General features: G+C 43.5%; 1 protein-coding gene across 2 annotated transcripts in view; it reads right to left on the bottom strand.

Annotated features, from left to right (window-relative positions):
• Positions 1–22,872, bottom strand: part of PTPRM (protein tyrosine phosphatase receptor type M) — a 746,511-nt gene that overhangs the window by 100,163 nt on the left and 623,476 nt on the right. For both annotated transcript variants that reach the window (XM_004385786.3, XM_012558215.1), the window contains 2 exons: positions 5,087–5,163; positions 954–990 (listed from right to left, as the gene is read on the bottom strand). In XM_004385786.3, coding sequence (XP_004385843.1) covers positions 954–990; positions 5,087–5,163 — 114 coding nt within the window. The remainder of the gene's footprint in view (positions 1–953; positions 991–5,086; positions 5,164–22,872) is intronic.

Below are 22,872 nucleotides of genomic sequence, written 5' to 3'. Positions count from 1 at the left end.
CAATCCCTAACCTTTGGCAGATCATGTTCTTTCGATTTCCACGCTCTTGTTTCTAGGATATAATGTATTACTGGAAAAAATCAAACGATCACATGGAGAGAATGTATGCTCTTCATCCTTAACTGGGTCCTCTCTGCTTCCTAATACCACTCCTTTACTTCATCTTTGATTGACTCCCTCACAATGCCTACTTCCCTAAAGCCTCAAGGATCTCACTACTTTCACTCTCCGCAGCCTGCCCCATGGTCATTAGGAAGATCACACAAAAACCATGGCCATGAGCTTCCTTAAGCCTTTTCTCCAGCTTTCCTTTGTTCTCCTTTAGCCAAGGTGATCCACCAAGTGCTTTCCACCCGGGACAACGAATTTCCTGCTTTTAGGTCGGGGCTCATGATGTTTCCCTCATTTGGAAGTCTCCTTCTCATCTCCACCTCTGCCACAAAGGTGGTTTTGGATCATCCTCTTTCTTCCTGGATTTCTCTAACATTTTACCTGCACCTCTCACAGGAGTTTTCACTAATATTGCACTTACTGATGTACAGGTCACTTCACACTTCTCCCGATAAACAACAGCTGATGTGGGAGGGAGATGCTGGCCAGACTCACCTTGCCTCCCCAGCGGTCACAGCACAGTTCTTTGTACAGAGTATTGAGTGCATATCTATTGAATGAATATCCTTGTATCTATTTTTGCAAATGTCAAATTAATTCCTAAGGTAGACATACTGACTCCAATAATGAACCGATGAACACATTTCTTCTAACGATCTCAACATGAAGTTCTAACAAAGCCAGTCCATTGAAAAGAAGGACGTATGTGTTGATGATTAGAATTGCAATAAACAGTGCTACAGCAATGACTACTGTCTGTCTGGGCGAGGGTGAAGCAGGTCCACAATGACAGAGGATGGGCGAACAACCAAAGAAAGACGGCAGAGCTGGAATAAACTTACCTTGGGTAGCAATATAATGATTGGGTCGATGATAACCCTAAAAATAAACGAGAAAGAATATTTGACAAACTTAAAATCAATAACCAACACAAAGTCACACGCTAAGTTTTCTGAAATGAATGCACACACAAATACCAAGAATCACATCTCTTGAAAGGTAAATTACTAAACCCAGAGACACTAGTTTCTCTGAATAAGCGAAGGTTCTTCAAATATAATCGTTCTGATGCTTTCACGGAGGCGTGATAACTTAATCCTACATGGCTGTGAGATGATGGATGAGCTGTAAACACTAACAACTTATGGATTCTCTGTAATAACATGACCGCAGCTCTTATTAGAGTGCAAACAGGCCGGGAACGTGCAACAGAATTTCATTTGTGTGTGGGATGTTATTGGCAACGTGCCAAGGGTTTAACACATATTCTGTTCTATCAGTATAGGCAGTTATATCAATAGTAATACTAAACACCACTCTTAAAGACTGCTAATGCCATGCCACAATGCTGTAGCAAGGACCAGAAATTAAAGAGGTAGAAGTTTTGCTAGACCCATTCCTTTTATCACGACCCTCTAAGAAGAGGGGAAGATGAAAATTGAGACTAAAAAAGCAGGGAGCAAAGAACATTGTAGGAGACTTGTCTGGGAAAGAGAAAACCAACTCAGGGAAAATTACACATTATATTACACACTACATCACCATGGACCTCAAGGCTTTCCATTTCTATCCCCTGAAATTACCCAAAATGCTATGTCCAAAGAGCAAGAAAACAGCATAAATAAATGTGGACAGGAAATCCAGATTTCTCAAACAAATGTCTGTCTGTTAGATTTTTTTGCTCGAAAAACAAGTCACTAACAAAAGCAAACACAACACTTGCTTTTATACAACTGACCTGCTGTGGGTCTCACATAACAGAATCATGACCAGTATTAAGTAGAATGATTTAGACAACCACTCATTTTCTGCTAGCTGACAGGCCCCACAAGGGCCAGAACCTTGTCCAGGGCTTGGCAAGGTACCTAGCAGATAAACCAAAATGCTCGTTGCCATCAAGTCAATTCCAACTCATAGTGACACTATAGGACAGAGTAGAACTGTTCCTTAGGGTTTCCAAGGAGGGACTGGTGGATTTGAACTACTGATCTTTTGATGAGCAGCCGAGCTCTTAACCACTGTGCCACCAGAGTTCCACCTAGCAGATAGGAGGAAACTAGGAGGAACTCACTCAATAAACCGAATTAATCCACACAGTCCATAAAGATTGCTCAATCTTCATCTTGGGTAACCTTTCAACAGCATGAACACAATTAATCCCTTTGGAATACTCTTCTTCACTTGGCTTCCAGGACATGACATACTCCTGGTCTTCCTCTTACTTATCTCCCTAGTCACTCCTCCTCACTCTTATTCACTGGTTTCTGTCACTTTCACCTTGATGCCAATGTCTGAATGCCCAGTGTTTGAACTTTTTCTCCGTCTACAACCACTCCCTTGGGGATCTCATCCAGGCTCGTGCCTTTAAAGATCATCTGTAGACTGGTGAATCCTATGTTTTTATTTATAGCCCAGATCTTTTCCCTGGAATCTAGACTTGATATCAAATTGCCTACCTGACATTTCTGCTCGGATGTCTAATATATATACTTAAAGCTTAGTGTGTCCAAAGCTGAACTCTTCATCTTCTCCCTAAGCCCCACCCAAATATGCTCCACCCGCAGTCTTCTTAGTTAATGGCCACTCCAGATCTTGAAGGCATCCTTGATGCTTCTTTTCCTTCTACTCCCCCACATCCAATCTGTCAGCAAATCCCTTTGGCTCTATCTTCAAAATATATCCAGAATGCTCAATTTCTCATCACCTTCACTACTACTGCCCAGACCAAGCCACCATCCTCTCTGATTATTTTATAGCCACTCAACAGGTCTCCTTGCTTCTCCTGCCCACCTACACTCTATTCTCCTCTCAGCAGCCAGATGTCACTCATCTGCTCCAAACCACTCTACTGACTGCCCATCTCACAGTAAAAGCCAAAGTCTTTTCTATTCTTTACATCACCTGGCACCATGACCTCTGTACTTCAGCTCCTACCACTTTCTTCCTTCACACCAATCTACCAACACTCGCCTCTTACCTTTCTTCAAATTTGCAAGGCATGCTCCACTTCAAGGCCTTTGCATGGCCATTTCTCACTCTGGAATGCTCTTCCCCCAGAGATCTACATGGTTCCATCCCTCATCATCTTGGCTGAAGAGTCACCTTCTCAGAAGAACTTACTCCAGCCACTCTGTTCAAAAGCCTGGCACTCCTGTTCCCTTTTATGGCTTTATTTTTCTTCATAGTACATACTACCTTTTAACATACTACCTAGAATTAACTTATTTATTATCTATTGCTCCTGATTGGAACATCAACTCTATTACGTCAGGGTTTTCTTTTAAATCTGATTTGTTCAGTTATAATTCCAGCACCTAGAACGTAAGTGGCACATAAGAGGTACTCAATAAGATTTTATTGACTGAAGGTATAAAGGGGTCCTGAATATTGACACTTCTCTCTGTTGAAATAAAATTAAAACTCATTATTCTGTATTTTCCTCCTTCTATATCTTTCTTCATATTATTTCCTCAGGCTGTAATGCCTTCTTACCTCTGTACCTCTACTCTTGCATTCTTTACAGTGTAGCTCAAATCCCTTTGCCTATGATGCCTCTTCTGATCGCATTTACTCCATCAGTCAGTGACTCTTCAAGCACCTACTAAGTGCTTACTCTAGTTCAGGCATGTGCCAAGTGCAGGGGATAGACACAAAGATGAGTGGGGCACTGTCCCTGTCCTCAAGGACCTAGTAGGGGGTGTAAGAGCTAGGATGGGGTGTGAACAGGCTCCACTGGAACCTCCCACAGGAAGGTGTTTTCATGTTGACCAGGAGGCAAGGGGGCGTGGCGAGGATGTTGTCTTTATAGTCCGGATTCTAAATTGTGAGCCCTTTGGCAGAAGGTGACCGGTCTTGGCCATCTCTGAGTATGCCCATAAGGTACACACTAAACATCTGCTGAATGAAGGAGTAAGTACAATGCACCTGAGAAAGAAACTCTGCTTTAATAAAACAAAAAAGCAAAATACCTGTGTTGGGTATGTTTTGGCCATTATCAAAATGGTTTAGAGAGATTTTCTTGATATATGAGATAATGAATTATTGTTTAAATAATCATCCCCCAAGCCCTACTCCCAAATCTGTAACTAAATATGACAAACATTTCTTTCCAATTAGCATTAAAAATAACAAACTTATAGAAATTTTAGATAACTCTTTTCTAGAGATGGTTGTATTAGCTACTTTTAGTAGCATCCAAATAATACTCAACCAAGAAAATAAGACAATCCATATATATATGGATAAAACCTGTCCACGAAAGTACTGATGGACTAAGAGATAATCAGGCAGCCAGACACGGAGTGCCCCCTGTAAGCTCCAAGGGAGCTGAAATCTATGTAACATAAACCTGGGCCTTCGAGGTACCTGCAACTTTCCCTTGATTCTCAGTCTACTTTTGATTTCGTTCATTCTTTCAACTGAAAATATGCTGTCTTCTGAAGAACTTATTCTAATGTAAAACATTAAGTTAACATGATGCAGAATGAACAAAGAGGCAGTCTTCAATAATTAAACAGCCTACATATTTAATGACATGTCTTGCTTGCATTAGAAGTCCCGGTTAACAGCTGCAGACTACTTTGAAGGCAACTTAAAAGTGTAGCAACGACAAGAGGTGGTAAATCACCATATTAGGAATTATAGAGTTTTGTCCCATTAATATACCAACAGATTTTTTAAGTGTCGAGTAATCCAAGTCGTTGACAAAAATGGAAATAACATTTTCTTAATCCACATAAGTTTGGAAAGCAAGAAGCCACAGAATGTTACAGAGAAATTCACCCATAAATAGGCTGGCTTGAGCAAAGGAGTGAGGGTATTTTCAATGTGGAGTTCTGCGGTACCAGTGTATGGGGCAACATTAACATATTTACTCCTGCATCTAGCCCAATGTGTGTCCATCAAACTTAGAGTAGACACATGATCTGCTACATGTCAGAACAGGTGGGTTTATTGACAATTTCGGAATACGTACATCAATATAATTTCCATTGATATAGTCTGAGTTGGTGTCTCCTTCTACTGTCTGCAGCCTCACCCGGGAATGATCATCTGCCAAGGGAAAGGAAAGGAAAACAGCAGTTAGGAAAAGGAACCTGCTGTGTAGCTCAGAGCCCCGGAGTGTAAGCACACGACATGGAGATCATCCACATCTGCTGTTTCACAAGTAAACAAAGCATTATTTACTACACATCATCTAAACTTCCTATTAAGACTGAGACGGACTTAAATAATTCTTTACACTTTACAGTAAATCTCATTAACTTATTCTTTAATCATTTACAGACATGACGCATTAGCAAAGTTTGGAGGCTTTTATATAGAGTCCTTTGAACCATAACAAATTATTCTTTGGATTGGAACTTTCAGCAACTTCAATAAATCACATACAAACCCAGAGATTTTGAAGGTTGTGTATGACATCTGTCTTGACAAATGATGGTTATAAATGCACAGCCCAGCCTTCAGTGATGGTTCTAACCTTGCTCATCTCCATGCGTTCTCTAAGCCCTCCATCGGCACCTGGAGCATCCAGGCAAGACAGTGCTGCCACTTATCAGCCGTGCGACTACAGGTCAGTTAATCACTCCGCCAAGGCTCAGCCTCCTCATCGGAAAAGGGAGGAGACTGCCCGCCTCAAATCAGTCCCTCCTGATGACACATTCAGAGTGAGCTGAAGTTTCAGACAGGGTTTTCATTGGCTGATTTTCAGAAGTAGATCACCAGGCCATTCATCCTAGTCTGTCTTAGTCTGGAAGCTCTGTTGAAACCTGTCTACCATAGGCGACCCCACTGGTATTTGAAATACCGGTGGCATAGTTTCCAGCATCATAGTGACACTCAAGCCACCATAGTACTGCAAACTGACAGACGAGTGGTGGTCTAATTGCTGGAAAAGAACATCGTGTCTGGCAAAGCGGTGTGCCGGCTAATATGAGGGAAACCCTCAGTAAGACTGACACAATAGTCAAACAATGGATTAAACCATCAATGATTATGAAGATGGCACAGGTCTGGGCAGTGTTTTGTTCTGCTATACGTAAGGTCGCCATGATTCGGAGCCAACCTGATGGCAGCTAATAACAGAAACAAGAATCAAATGAGAATAGAAGTTGCCAAGCATGATGCTGACACACCCAGTAAGCACCCTAAGGTGATGGTGATTAGCTCTATTTTAAAACTTTTCTGAATGAAAACTGTTCTCCACGAATATCGCCAAGACATCTCACTTATTTCTTTGACAATCTGTATTTTTAGAAAGGAGATTACTAGAAGCTCCATCAGGGCCGAGTTGCCCTGTTTTGCTCACTGCTGTCTTCCCGGCACCTGAACAGTGATTAGTGCCTGAACACAGCAGGCTCACACATTTTCTAAATGAACGGAAAGGGAACTTTTCATTTTTTTAAAAAAATATGACTTTTTAAAACTTACTTTTCTGCATTCATGCTCTTTTTAAAGCTTACACCAAGACCCAATATTTACGACACGTAAGTCAGCTGCTCTGAGGGAGTCCCTTCAGGTCTCAGAAGAGATGGCATGAGAACCCCACTCTGCAAAGCCCCCTGCAGGTGTGCCGGGGCAGTAGAAGGCCCACATCTACAACGCTGCCTCCCCTCCTGAGGCCCACTTCCCTCAGCACTTCATGGGTGAGTGGGTGAGAAGGGAAGTCCATGGTCTGAGAGAAGAGCCAGGGACCTCCAGCTACGAGAACGCTTTAACCCTGATCGCTGGACAAAGAGTCGACTTGGAATTGCTTGGCTTAACATGCTAATGTGTGAAAGCCAAAACTGCATATTGGTCCCTGAAGTTCACCCTGCTGGATGCATGTTTTGTTTTCAACAGTGTAGGCAGAAAGACATCTGAGTCAATTTGCTAACCCTCCCTCCTGGATGAGGCTGTTCAATGCATTCCATGACACAGTCATATGAGTGCCTTACACTGAGGTGGGGCTCAGTACATTCATCTGGAACATGGTGACCACCTGTGCCAGACAGGGGAAAAGCTGCCAGAAGCCTTGCTTTCTCCTGCTCTGCTCAAAGGAGAACCAGGTGTGGTTTATGTGTATGAGCTGTGGGGTCAGGTGTGTGTGTCTGAGGTGTGGGGTCAGGTGTGTCTGAGGTGTGGGGTCGGGTGTGTATGAGCTGCGGGGTTGGGTGTGTATGAGCTGTGGGGTCACGTGTGTGTGTCTGAGGTGTGCGGTCACGTGTGTGTGTCTGAGGTGTGGGGTCACACGTGTGTGTCTGAGCTGTGGGGTCAGGTGTTTATGAGCTGTGGGGTTGGGTGCGTATGAGTCCCAGGGTTAGGTGTGTGAGTTAGAATCCTAGCTCTGCCAGTTGTGATTTTGGGGAAGGCACTTAATCACTCTGTGCTTCAGTTTCCTTATCTGTGAAATGGGAACACACAGTGCCTACCTCATGGGATTATTACCGACATTAAAATAATACAGTACAAAAAACGTAATAGATGTCACTAAATGGTACATGTAGAAACTACTGAATTGGTGTATGTTTTGCTGTGTATATTCTCAACGACAACAGACAAATAAAACTATATATGAAAAATAATAATACAAAGAGATTAGAAAAACCCTATACCTAGTGATGAATAAGTTATCAGTTACCACTATTATTACCATATGCTGTGTACAGACCCCTGCACTTTTCTCCTCACAATCTTTAGAGTTGATGTCCAAACAGACAATAGCAACCCCAAGAACTGACCCATATTGTCTTAGTCATCTAGTGCTGCTATAACAGAAATACGACAAGTGGATGGCTTTAACAAAGAGAAGTTTTTATTTCCTCACAGTAAAGTAGGCTACAAGTCCAAATCCAGGGCATCAGTTCCAGGGGAAGGCTTTCTCTCTCTGTGGGCCTTCTCATCAGTCTTCCCCCGGACTAGGAGCTTCTCTGAGCAGGGACCCCAGGTCCAAAGGATGCGCTCTGCTCCTGGCACTGCTTTCTTGGTGGTGTGAGGTTCCCCTGTCTCTCTCCTCATTTCTCTCTTTTATATCTCAAGAGATTGCCTCAAGACACAATCCAATCTTGTAGATTGAGTCCTGCCTTACTAACACAACTGCCACCCATCCTCCCTCATTAACATCATAGAGGCAGAATTTACAACAAACAGGAAAATCACACAATACCAGGAACCATGGCCCAGCCCAACTGATACACACATTTTTTGGGGGACATAACTCAATCCATGACACATACGCATTCAGAATTTTTCCTCCTGGTGATCAGCTGTAAGAACTAGCTTCCCAGAACACATTTTGCTGATAACCAGAAGTTCCCTACCCACATTTTGCCCATGTCATGGGGAAGGTGACTTGCTGGGGCCCTGGGAATGTGTGGATTGTTATGGTTTTTGTATTTATTAGGAGCGCTGGTGCGTACACACAGCTATTTCACAGAGTGGAGCTATAAGCAATTCTGCTGGCAAAGCCCTTGGAGCTTACGGAATGAAAGATGCTGCAACGGGACTGAATCATGGTCATTCTGCACACACTGGGCTTTTAGTCAGCTCCTCCTGAAGGCAGATGAGGTTTAGCTTCCTGTGCCACCTGGACCTTCCCTGGGCAGCCTTTTAAAAGGCAGGAGCAGCATTAGGCAGGGCTGTGTGAAGGACGTATTGTACACCGTTGTCAGAATCCCCCCTTTCACACGTTACTTCTGTCAGAACCTTAGGATGAATGCCACCCATTCCCTGTGATTTACCACACTTGAGTTTCTCAAGTTGTTCTGTAACGTCCTCTTTAGAGACTTCAATCTCTGTCAAAACTGCACTCTCATTTCCCATAAACAGAGCCTCTGAAATTGTTTCCCCATCATTTCTACATTTCAGTGGGTTACAGAAAAGTAAATAAACTAAATAACTTGGCTGTTACTTTTCCAGATTTAATTGCTCTGACCTCCCTCTTGTTATTTCCTGAGCAGACTGAGATTGTTTTCATTTTGTCTTTATCTGCGTGGTAGAGTATATATATATATATATATATTTCTGTTTTAAACTTGATTCTACTAGATTACAGCCTTTTGTGGTCAGACATCACATAGTATGCATTTTGTGTATCGCGGAGAGTTCCTTTCACCAAGACCACAGGGCACAACTTTAGGACTCCAGGGGGTGCCATCCACCGCAGAGCCCAGGCCGCCATGTGGTCCTGGCCACACAGAGCATGAAGAAACGTATTTAACTCTCACCATCTAATGAATGAACCACAGTCCAAGATCACCAAGATGTCTGGACTGTTTCCATAGTACCTTCGGCATTTTTCATTTTAATACAGGCTTATCTAATGTCGTCAGAACACTGAGCTGTTTCATCTTCTAGAAATCTCGATTACCTATTCATTCCTGCCTATCTCTAACTGTCCAAGTTTTACTCATTTTTTAAGGTCCAACTCAAACGTCCCTTCCTCAAGGAGGTCTTCTCATTTATCCAAAGGTTTTTTCTTGAACACCTACTATATGCCAAGCACTGTGCTCAGTGCGGGGGATACAGTGGTATACAAGTTAGTCACAAGGCCCTTGGGTTCATGGAACTTACAGACAATGGAAGAGACATTAAACAATTTCATAGTTAACGATGGAAACATAATTTTGATAAGCACCAAGTTAAAAAGGGACAGAGAGCTATGGGAATGCATGGCCTGGGACCCAGCCTAGTCTGAGTATATCAAGTCATTTCCCACTCATAGGTACCCTATTTACAACAGAATGAGACATTGCCTGGTCCTGTGCCATCCTTACAATCTTTGCTATGTTTGAGCCCATTGTTGCAGCTACTGTGTCAATCCATCTCGTTGAGGGTCTACTTCTTTTTCCTTGATGCTACCTTACCAAGCATGATGTCCTTCTCCAGGGACTGGTCCCTCCTGATAACATATCCAAAGTATGTGAGATGAAGTCTCACCATCCGTGCTTCTAAGGAGCATTCTGGCTGTACATCTTCCAAGACAGATTTATTCACTCTTTTGGCAGTCCGTGGTATATTCAATATTCTTTGCCGACGCCATAATTCAAAGGCATCCATTCTTCTTCAGTCTTCCTTATTCATTTCACATGCATATGAGGTGACTGAAAATACCATGGCTTGGGTCAGGCACATCTTAGTCCTCAAAAGTGACATCTTCGCTTTTTAACACTTTAAAGAGGTCTTTTGTGCTCGCAGTCACTAGCCGTTAGAGAAATGCAAATCAAAACTACAATGAGATACCATTTCGTGACAACATTACTGGCATGAATCCAAAAAACAGAAGATAACAAAAGTTGGAGAGGCTGCAGGGAGATTGGAAATCTCATGCAGTGCTGGTGGGAATGCAAAATGGTAAAACCATTTTGGAAAACGATATGTTGCTTCCTTAAAAACCTAGAAATAGGAATATCATATAATCCAGCAATCCCACTGCTAGGAATGGATCCTAGAGAAATAAGAGCTATCACAGGAATAGACATATGCACACCCATGTTCACTGCAACATTGTTCACAATAGCAAAAAGATGGAAACAACCTAAATGACCATCAACAGGTGAACTATGGTAAGTACACACAATGGAACATTACACAATGATAAAGAACAATGATGAACCTGCGAAGCATCTCACAACATGGATGCATCTGGAGGGCATTATGCTGAGTGTAATAAGTCAATCACAGAAGAACAAATATTGTATTAGACCACTATTATAAAAGCTCATGAAAAGGTTTACACACAGAAAGAAACAATCTTTTGATGGTTATGAGGGACAGGAGGGGGAGAGAGAAGAAAACACTAAATAGACAATAGATAAGTGGTAACTTTGGTGAAGGGTAAGGCAGTACACAATACTGGGGACGTCAGCACAACGTGACCAAGGAAATGTCATGAAGCTCCGTAGACACATCCAAACTCCCTGATGGACCAAATTACTGAGTGGAGGGCTGGGGACCATGGTCTCGGGGGACATCTAGCTCAACTGGCATAACATAGTTTATAAAGAGAATGTTCTACATCCTACTTTGGTGAGTAGTGCCTGGGGTCTTAAAAGCTTATGAGTGGCCATCTAAGATATTCCACTGGTTCCACCATGTCTGGAGCAAGGGAGAATGAAGAAAACCAAAGACACATGGGAATGATTAGTCCGAAGGACTAATGGACAATAACTACCACAGCCTCCACCAGACTGAGGCCAGGACAACTAGATGGTGCCTGGCTACCACCACCGACTGCTCTGACAGGGATCACAATAGAGGGTCCCGGACAGAGCTGGAGAAAGAAGTAGAACAAAATTCTAACTTACAAAAGAAGACCAGACTTACTGGTCTGATAGAGACTGGAGAAACCCAGAGAGTATGGCCCCCGGACATCCTTTTCACCTAGTACTGATGTCACTCCTGAGGTTCACCCTTAAGTCAAAGATTAGACAGGCCCATAAAACAAAATGAGACTATATGGGCTCACCAGCCCAGGGGCAAAGATGGGAAGCAACAGGCGACAGGAAAGTTGGTAATGGGGAACCCAAGGTGGAGAAGGAGAGGGTGTTGACACGTGGTGGGGTTGGCAACCAAGATCACAAAACAGTATGTGTATTAATTGTTTAATGAGAAACTAATTTGCTCTGTAAACCTTCATCTAAAACACAATAAAAAATAAATAAGTAAATAATGAGGTCTTTTGCAGCGTATTTGTCCAGTGCAACACATTATTTGATTTCTTGACTGCTGCTTCTGTGGGCATTGATTGTGGATCCAAGTAAAATGAAATCCTTAACAACTTCAATATTTTCTGTTTATCATGGTGTTGCTTATTGGTCCAGTTGTGAGGATTTTTGTTTTCTTTACACTGAAGTGTAATCCATACTGAAGCCTGTAGTCTTTGATCTTCATCAGTAAGTACTTCAAGTCCTCTTTACTTTCAGCAAGCAAGGTTGTGTCATCTGCATAATGCAGGTTGTTAATGAGTGTTCCTCCAATCCTGATGCCATTCTTAATATAGTCCATCTTCTTGGATTATTTGCTCAGCATACAGATTGAAGAAGTATGGTGAAAAGATACAGCCCTGATGCACACCCTTCCTGACTTTAAACCACGCAGTATCCCTTGTTCTATTCAAACAACTGCCTCTTGGTCTACGTACAGGTTCCTCATGACCACAATTAAGTGTTCTCCAATTCCCATTCTTCACAGTGTTATCCATAATTTGTTATGACCCACACAGTCGAATGTCTTTGCACAGTAAATAAAACAGGTAAACACTGGTATTCTCTGCTTTCAGCCAAGATCCATAAGACAGCAGCAATGATATCCCTCGTTCCATGTCCTCTTCTGAATCTGGCAGTTCCCTGTCGTTGTATATGATATACATTGTACAGTAAATGAAAATGACAAAGGCTTTGGTGCGCCAAGATTTTGATTCAAATGCTGCTCTACTACTCACAAGCCTTGAGGAACTCAATCTGTATGAAGGACTTGTTGGCATTCCTTTCATTTCCTTCAGAAAAGCCTACACTTACTACATGAAATGGGGCAAAAATGACATTTTTGGGTAAGAAACAAGCATATAAAGACCTGGTCATAACAAGCCACTACTTACTCCTGAAAAATCATAATCTGCTGAATGCCTTTTCCCATGCATGTATGCAGCATGTACAAATATATGCATGTAGGTATGCACGTGTCTTAGTCATCTAGTGCTGCTGTAACAGAAATACCACAAGAGGATGGCTTTAACAAACAGAAGTTTATTCTCTCACAGTTTAGGAGGCTAGAAGTCCAAATTCAGGGTGCCAGCTCCAGGGGAAGCCTTTCTCTCTCTGTTGGCTCTGGGGGAAGGCCCTTGTCATCAGTCTTTCACTGTTGAGGAGCTTCTCAGCGCAGGGACCCTGGGTCCAAAGGATGCGCTATTCTCCTGGCTCTGGATTCTTGGTGGTATGAGGTTCCCATGTCTCTCTGCTCGCTTCTCTCTTTTATATCACAAAAGACATTGACTCAAGACACAACCCAATCTTGTAGATTGAGTCCTGCCTCATTAATGTAACTGCCTCTAATCCTGCCTCATTAACATTATAGAGGTAAGATATACAACACGTAGGAAAATCACATCAGATGACAAAATGGTAGACAATTACACAATACTGGGAATCATGCCCTAGTTAAGTTGACACACATTTTTGGGGGACACAATTCAATCCATGACAGTATGCATGCACGCATGTACGAGAGGGCCAGATTAAGGCATGTGACGGCCCTAAACATTGATAATCTGTGGTGTCCTCTTCTCTGCTTACTCATGTATTTGAACAGGATACCTGAGTTAGATAGATACATGTATGTGTATGTGTGTTTGTGTATGTGTGTGTGTCTTAGCTATCTATGATGTAACTTCTTTTTATATTCGACTATAATATTAGTGATTGAACACAAAAATGGTGTATGCCATATTAGTGGAATGAGATGAACTGGATTATAAAATTTTTTAGTGGATGTGGGGTACTAAGATTTTTACTATATACCATATTTTCTACAAAAAGAATATTCCACATGGTCTACAACAAAAAAAATGAGTAAAATTCAACAATCAATTAAAATTCTGTTATCTCCCAGAATGAAAAATTGACTTTCACCAATTTTGCTTTAAATGGCTCCTCTTAGGGGGGAAAAAAAAAAAAAAATCTGGCAATTTTGGCAATCAGCCAAAAAAATCTGAGGTTTTTCTCTCTTCCTGACAGATACCACACAGTTGTCTCTTTAATTTATGGTGACAGACAGCAGATAGGTGATTGCCTCTCATTGCAATTGTCGACTTATTCGAGTTCCCTCGCTTTTGTGTGTCATGTGGGACTGGAGTTCCCATTGTTCACCAAGATGTGCACAAGAGCATACCCTTGTGTATGGCAAAGAGTATTGCTGGCCCTCCTGGCTGGAGCTGCTGGATCGGCAGGTGTAGATGTACAAGATGGTTCTCTCAAAATGAATCAGAGACCTGTTATCTATTTATATAATCCGTCCTTGCCCAGTAACTACTCATGTTGGATCCAGCTACATATTGGGTGAATGTATCAAGAATTAGACTTGACAGCCCACCCCCACCTCTTGTTTATTAGAAAGAAATGGTATACTCCCAAGAGACCCGCTGGGATAACGAGTTTCAACTACACAGGAGGCGACCCTAGGAGACAGATATCCATGAAGGTGTTGAAGTGGTAGGGGCCTCATAGCTTAAACAACCTTGTGAGTGGGCACCCTCGTGACCCTGTGTGGACTTTCTTTCTGGCTGGCACAGTCTCATGCACTGGAGCTGGAATCAATTTCATTTACTGCCCTGCCAGTTCCCTTCCACTGTGGGGCTTGCTTTTCCTTGTGTCCTGTCTGCTTGCCATCTATGGGTCTTTGCCTTGGACAACTGGTGCCCCGGTTTTGTTGATGCCCTAAGCATGTGCTAACCTTGCTTATTGGGTAATCTGACCCTGGATGTGAGAGATTTAAAGCTGGTTTCTATGCTCTGCTTAAGTCCCTAAAACATGTTATTTATGTCCTCTCCATCGAGTAACATTATGTTTAAAATACCTCTAAGTAGCTTCAAATATTTTAATACTTTTTATTAAACATAATGGATGTTGGTCATAGCTTTGCAGTTTTAACTTGTGTGTGATAAGGTATTCTGATAGCAGCTGAAATGGCATATGTAATTGATTATCTTTCACCTCTAACCAGTTCCTGCTCTCTGCTAAATATTGATGACATATTAAGGTAAATTGGACTCACAGTGATCTCAGTAACATTCGCCCTGGGAGAGAAGACTCGAAATTCATTTTAATTACAATTGATTTCTGTAATAATGGCTCTTCTCCTCCTGTGGTTCCATTCTCACCCAGGGTTGCTGCTGCACTTGTGCCGCTCCTTGTTTCAAGGACTGCAGAAAAAGCCGAGGCAACCACAAGGAAGCACTTGGCTTCCTACCTCTTCATGACCTCTACGTCAACGGTGTCCTGTTTGTTTCTACCTGGGTCTCAGGCCCAGTCACTCTGGCTTCGGGAAAGAAACAAATGAGGGACCCTTGAGTTTAACGGTAAAAACCCGTTGCCATCAAGCTGATTCTGACTCGCAGAGACCCTACAGGACAGAGAAGAACTGCCCCATAGGGTTTCCAAGGAGCAGCTGGGGGATTCGAGCTGCTGACCTTTTGGTTTGTAGCTGTAGCTCTTAACCACTACATCACCAGGGCTCCATATTCAGCTTTATTCTTGCTGTTGGTTTTATGCATGCTTAACTTAGTCTTAGGAGCTCTGGTAGCGCAGTGGTTAAAGCGCTTGGCTGCTAACTGAAAGGTCGGTGGTTCAAATCCATCAGCTGCTCTGTGGGAGAAAGATGTGGCAGTCTGCTTCCGTAAAGATTTATAGCCTTGGAAACCACATGGGGCCATTCTACCCTGACCTATAGGGTCGCTATGAGTCAGAATTGACTTGACAGTAGTGGGTTTAGTGGGAACGTAGTCTTGCCTTGTTTCTGACTCTTTTTTACCTAGACACTTTCTCAGAGATTATTACTCTTTATTCTTCAGAATTTTGGTAGCAATCCCTGAGTCTTATTTTGACTGATTTTTCTAGATTTTATCCTTTGCCTTCCTAAACATATTGTGTTGACATGTATCTCCCTTACTCTTGTTCAACTAAATTTTAATGCCTAAAGAGCTCCCTACTAGTCCATTCACATCAAATTAGACTCGCACTTCCTCCCTTTCCACTCACATTACCCACTGCCCGGCCTGTTACACCTGAGCCTGATCACGACAGAAGTAGAGTCCTCAAAAACATGACACGGTTGCGGTTACTAAATTAGCTGGGAGAACCACTTTGCTATAAAAAACAAACAAACAGAACCCTCCTGGAACAGGGAAACTGCCAACATTGGCCATCAAGATTAGGCAACTGGCTAAGGGTCTGGTGGGGTAGATTAGGTCAAAGTTTTCACTCTCCCTTCAGTTACCTCACTATTAACTGAGGAAATTGGGTAGGAGAGCATGAGTGACCCCAGTCAAGATTAAAATCAGATCCTGTGAGGGACCTCTCTCTCTTCCTTTTCATAGCTGAATCTGTCTAAACCTGCTGTCATGTCCTTACCACCTACTCACCCCTACCCACTCCATTCAGAGCAGCTCTTGCTAATTTCATTAATAATCCTCATGTTGCTACATCAAAGTCCTCGTTGTACTGTATTCTATCTTTCAGGAGGACACCATTGACACCCCCGCCCCCAACATTTTCTCCACAACACAATGCTCCTTTGTGCAGGTTGTGCAATTTTTTCTCAGTATTTCCCATTGTCACGCTCCTGCCCCTCTAGGTCTGGTGCTAGGCCCTCTACACGTCTTTGCTCTCTCTGCAGAACTCTCATCATGCCACTGACTTCAATCACCACCTATTTGCCCTGGACTCACTAATTTCTGTTCAGGCAAGGACCCCTCTCTTTTGGGTTCCAGATCAGTCTAGATAATTGTCCACTTGACATCTCACTTGAATGTTTCAAAGGCATCTCAGTATGTCCCCAAACCAAACTCATACTCTTTCTCTGCTACTACTAACCTTCTGCCCACCTCCATGCTCCTCTCCAAATCTGGATGCCTTCCAGCATTAATCGGAGTAAAAGTCCTATCCTTCTATCTGTCTGTCTATCCATTCAACTGTCTGTTTGTTCGTCCGCACCCATCCGTCCATCCATCCTCCTGATCCTACTCCAAGTCAGAAGTAAAGCAGTTACCTCTGACTCGTGTGTGTTCCTCCTAGCCACATCATCACCATTTCTCACATGGACCACTGTGAGAATCTTGGTGTCCTCCTCCGATCCATTTTCTAGTCTACAGATAGATTAAATTTTCCAAATGCAAATTTAATTAACAAACTTTCCTCCACTCTTCCTCCCAGCCCAACTTCCTATGCTTTAATGTGGCCCCCTTTGTTCTTATAATAAGGGCTACAATCCTCCATCTGCCCTAGAAGGCCCTGTACGTCTGGTTTCCACCTACCTTCCTCTTAGCCTAACTCCCCCTCCCACTCCTGTCAGCTCCAGCCACTCTAGCCTTCCTTCAGTTCCTGAACTCAAGGGGTTCTGTCATGGGAAAGGGTGTGTTCACATCATGCACCCTCTGCCTGCTGCAACCCCCATGCTCTATCCCCTTTATTCAGTTGTCCACCATTTCACTTCCTCCGGGAAGCCTTCCCAGACCTCCTGAATAAGCAACTCCCCATATTATGAGTTCTCACAGGGCCATGTGCCTCTTCTTTGTGGCCCTGGTGTAACTATTAATTAATCTCTCTCACTCTCATAGAAAACATAAGCTTCATGAGGGTAGGGCTGTGTCAGTTTTTGCTTACTGCAGTCACCCCAGCATCTCCACATCCACCAACACACACCCCGCTCACTCTGCTCCAGCCACACTGGCCTCCTAGCTGTTTCTCCAATGCACCAGCAACCACACTCCTTCCCTTAGGACCTCTGCCTGGAGCAGATGCCTCCCTCACTTGCCTCAAGTCTGGGCCTGAAGTTCAGCTCCTCGAAGGGGCCTTCCTTGACCACAGTTTAAACAACTGCACCCCCAGCATGCTGTTCCCTGCGTCACTCTCTGTTACGTGCATCACTTTCTAATACACACATTATACAATCTGCTTAGTGATTGTCTCTTGTATCCCCCAGCAGAATGTTAAGCACTATAACCAGTTGCCATTGAGCAGATTCTGACTCATGGTGACCCATGTGTGCAGAACAGAGGTGCTCCATAGGGTTTCAAGGCTGTAAGCTTTCAGAATGAATCTCCAGGCCTGTTTTCTGAAGAGTCTCTGGGTGGGTTCAAATCGCCAGCTGTGCACTTAACTGCTTGCACCACCAGGAACTCCTGTTAAGCACTATTCCAGCAAGTAATTTCAACTGTTTTGTTCACTGCTTATTATGGTTTGAATTGTGTCCCCACAAAAGATAAGTTCAAGTGCTAACCTCTGGAACCTGTGATTGTGGCCTTGTTTGGAAATAGGGTCTTTGCAGACGTTATTAGGGTGGGCCCTAATCCAACATGACTGGTGTCCTTACAGGAAGAGACCCAGAGACACAGAGATGCACAGGGAAGGAGGCTGTGAGATCACCGAGGCAGAAACTGGAGTCACATTGCTACCCGCTGAGAAGGGCCTGGGGCCACCAGAAGCTGGGAGTGACAAGGAAAGCTCTTCCTCTATAGTCTTCAGAGAGACAGGGCCCTGCTGACACCTTGAACTAGGGCTTCCGGCCTTGAGAACTGGGAATCACTTTTTGTCGTTTTTAGTCACTCAGCTTGTGGTGCTTTGTTATAGCAGCCCCGGAAACCTCTATCCTGACACCTCGAAAAGGCACTCAGCACAGTCCCTGACAGAACTCCTTCAGTCTGCACGGCGCCTGACGTGTAGCAGACCTGCTGAATGAATGGCAGCCGAGGGGGGCATGGCGCCTGGGCGGTACCTGGCAGATCCTGCCTCCCTGTTTCCAGGTGCCAGCCCACAGCTGCGGGAGGCCATGACCAGGAGATTCCATGAGTGTCTTAAACTTAACACTAATTATAATTAGAAAACATTTAGAGTATTACCAAAAACCAAACCCACTCACACCGAGTCTACTCTGACTCACATCAGTGCTATAAGACAGAGTAGAACTACCCCATAGGGTTTCCAAGCAGCAGCTGGCGGATTTGAACTGCCGACTTGTTGGTTAGCAGCCGAGCTCTTAACCACCGCACCACCAGAGCTCCTTAGAGCATTAGGAAGGCTATATTTGAGTGATAGGAGCCCTTGTGGAGCAACAGTTACGACTGGCAGTTCAAACCCACCAGCGGCTCTTTGGGACATAAAGAGTGTAATCTAGGAAACCCTATGTGGAGTTTTGCTCTGTCACATGGGGTCACTATAAGTCAGAACCGACTCGATGGCACCTAATAACAACAGTGTTGGTGGGTGTGGTGGTCGTAACGGTGGAGGGGTTTACATTTATACTTGGAAAGAGTTAGCAAATTTGTGGCATAAATAAGGGAAAAGTTTAACTTACTTAAGAGCAAAGGCCAATAAACCGTGTTTAAGTCACATTAAAACCATTTTATATGCAAACACTGTGGCAAAACCATGAATGTGATCATTACAAGCCCATCTATGTTCTTAGAAAGGCACTAACAAGAACCTCTAAGATGTGCTGACTGGATCCCTCATCTCCTCATGCTAGGTGGGGTGTTACTGTCAAGGCCTCAGCTCTCTGAACAGAATTCTCAGTAAACGAAACACACCTGTCTACAATTATGTGATTTTTGGGGGGTGAGGGGTGAGGGATGGCAATGCTATCCTCTACGGGTATACAGAAATAAGGCCTGGCAATCTACTTCTGAAAAATAAGTCACTGAAAATCAGATGGAGCACAGTTCTTCTCTGACATACTTGGGGTTTCTGTGAGTTGGAGCTGAGTCCACAGCAAGTGGTTTTTAACTTGGGTATATATATATAAGCATGACTTAGTTTGGTCTTTTATTCTTTTTTATTCCTCAGATCCTTCCATACTCTAACAATACCTCAGCGTTATTTTCACTGCTGTAACTAGAGACACATAGCTAGCCCTAAATGAAGCAGTTCTCAAATGACCACTCTCAGAGTAGGCCCAAGTACTGCAGTGGCTTCATCAGGACCCCTGGGAAGCTCTGCCTGGACGGACCACTCCCTGAGAACCATCTCTGGGGGTCAAGTCTAGCACAGACTGGGCAGGAGCTGCCACTGAGGGCGGTTCTGGTATTTTAGCAACAGTAGTGGTACTTCTTCACCTATATATGATATCATACTCATCTTATTTAGCTGGGGTGTTGGTGCTGTTGTTAGGTGCCATTGAGTTGGTTCCAACTCACAGTGACCCTGTGAACAACGGAACGGAACACTACCCGGTCCTGCACCATCCTCACAATCTTTGCTATGTTTGAGCCCATCGTTGCAGCCACTGTGTCAATCCATCTCATTGAGGGTCTTCCTTTCTTTCATTGACCCTCTGCTTTACCAAACATGAGGTCTGTCTTAGTTATCTAGTGCTGCTATAACAGAAATACTATAAGTGGATGGCTTTAACACAGAGAAATTTATTCTCTCACAGTCTAGGAGGCTAGAAGTCCAAATTCAGGGTGCCAGCTCCAGGGGAAAGCTTTCTCTCTCTGTCGGCTCTGGGGGAAGGTCCTTGTCATCAATCTTCCCCTGTACTGGGAGCTTTTCTGCGCAGGAACCCCAGGTCCGAAGGACACGCTATTCTCCTGGCTCTTGTTTCTTGGTGGTATGAAGTCCTCCTGTCTCTCTGCTCACTTCTCTCTTTTATTATCTCAAAAGAGATTGACTTAAGACACAACCTAATCTTGTAGAATGAGTCTTGCCTCATTAACATAATGGCCTCAAATCCTTCCTCATTAACATCATAGGAGTAGAATTTACAACACATAGGAAAATCACATCAGATGACAAAATGGTGGACAATCACACAATACTGGGACTCATGGCCTAGCCAAGTTGACAGATATTTTTTGGGGACACAATTCAATCCATGACAACTCCCTTCTCCAGGGACTGGTCCCTCCTGATAACACGTCCAAAGCACATGAGATGAAGTCTCACCATCCTTGCTTCTCAGGAGCATTCTGGCTGTATCTCTTCCAAGACAGATTTGTTCATTCCTCTGGCCAAAAACTCATTGCTGTAGAGTTGATTCTGACTCATAATGACCCTATAAGACAGAGTAGTACTGCCCCATAGTGTTTCAAAGGAGCGACTGGTGGATTCGAACTGCCGACCTTTTGGTTAGCAGCCAAATGCTTAATCACTGTGCCACCAGGGCCCCATGATATATTCAATATTCTTTGTCAACATCATAATTCAAAGGCATCATTTCTTCTTCGATCTTCCTTACTCATTTTCCAGCTTTCACATGCATATGAGGTGACTGTAAACTACCATGGCTTGGGTTGGGCACACTTCGGTCCTCAAAGTGACATCTTTCTTTTTAACACTTTAAAGAGGTCTTCTGCAGCAGATTTGCCCGATGCAATATGTTGTTTGATTTCTTGACTGCTGCTTTGTGGGCATTGATGATGGATCCAAGTAAAATGAAATCCTTGACAGCTTCAATATTTTCTCTGTTTATCATGATGTTGTTCATTGGTCCAGTTGTGAGGGCTTTTGATTGCTTTATGCTGAGGTGTAATCCATATTGAAGGCTATAGTCTTTGAACTTCATCAGTAAGTGCTTCAAGTCTTCTTCACTTTTCAGCAAGCAAGGTTGTGCCATCTGCATAACACAGATTGTTAATGAGTCTTTCTCCAATCCTGATGCCTTGTGCTTCATATAGTCCAGCTTCTCAGATTATTTGCTCAGCATACAGATTAAATAAGTATGGTGAAAGGATAGCTGGAGTGGATCAATAGTAATCTCATCTAAGGAAGTGAATGATCACCATGGAAGGTGAGGTGGAGGATTAGGAGACGGGGTGGAGAAGCCATGCAGAGAAGTCTCTTTTTAACATTGTCCCCAGAAAGGTGAAAAAACAGTCCAACTTGATAAAGGCACACCGAATGCGTGGCATGAGGGCATGGGATGGAGGGGAGGGGAGGTCCAGAAAATGCAGTCCCAGAGACCAGGGCTACAGGTGACAGACAGCAAGCTACCCAGAATGGAACGCAGAGCTACAGTCTGTTCAGACCCGGTCACTGTACGTAACCGTGCTAACAGATGGGGAGCCAGATGGGACCTGTAAATTACCCACCAGTTAATCCGTTGGAACCTAAGGCTTCTAAATGTTGATTTTTTTTCATTTTAAATGACCTATTGAGTCTGCTAGGCTGAAGAAGTGTAACACAGGAGTAATGCAGAAAAAAGGAGTCTTTTTAATTTTTATTTTTTTGAGGTAAGAACACCCAGTGTTGTTTATAGGTAGCATGCTGGTCCAGTTGCACAGCAGGTGGCGTTCTGAGGAAAGTGTGACGTTGAGGGGGTCCATTACTCACCCAAGGTCTCGGTCAATACGTGCGGGCCAAGGGCTCTAGCCTGTATCTCCAAATACTAAGTTACTGTCTTTTTCCCAAAAGGTCCTTCCTGATTAGTCTACCCCCACCCATTTATCCTTCTCCTACAAGTCCACAACACTGCCCCCACCATACATTTTTCACCTATTTGTGCACTTGAAATCTATTATTTCATGTATGTCGTAGTCTGATCTAGCTAATGGATTGTAAATTCATGGTGGTAGGAGGTGGATTTAAATCTTTCCCACCCCTTACAACATTGTGCCAGATAAGCAGACTACATTCAGTACATATTGATGAAATAATAGGTCCTAATTGCAGGGTCTTGAGGGCTGAAGTTGTCTTTGGTGGTGGTAGAAATGTACCCCGGGTGGTAGAAATGAAAAGCTCTCCTCGTGGGAACTGCTCTCCACCAAACTGAGAATCAGCAAACTATAGCCTGTGGCCAAATCCAGCCCACTGCCTGCTATCGAAGATAAAGTTTTATTGGAACAAAGTCACATCCACTCCTGGGTGGCTTAAACCGTCAACTACTTTGAACACACCTTGGAAGACAGGCCTGGAGATCTGCTTCCAAAAGGTGGTCACAACCTTGAAAACCCCTATGGAGCAGTTCTACTCTGCAAGCATGGCGTTGCCATGAATTGGAATCTACTCAATGGCAACTAGCAACAGAAACTTGTCTGGTTTTGCACTACAACGGCAGAGCTGATGAAGGGAACAAAGA

Source organism: Trichechus manatus, unplaced genomic scaffold, assembly GCF_000243295.1.
Source record: "Trichechus manatus latirostris isolate Lorelei unplaced genomic scaffold, TriManLat1.0 scaffold00146, whole genome shotgun sequence".
Taxonomy (NCBI): domain Eukaryota; kingdom Metazoa; phylum Chordata; class Mammalia; order Sirenia; family Trichechidae; genus Trichechus; species Trichechus manatus.
This window is presented reverse-complemented; position numbering and strand designations above follow the sequence as displayed.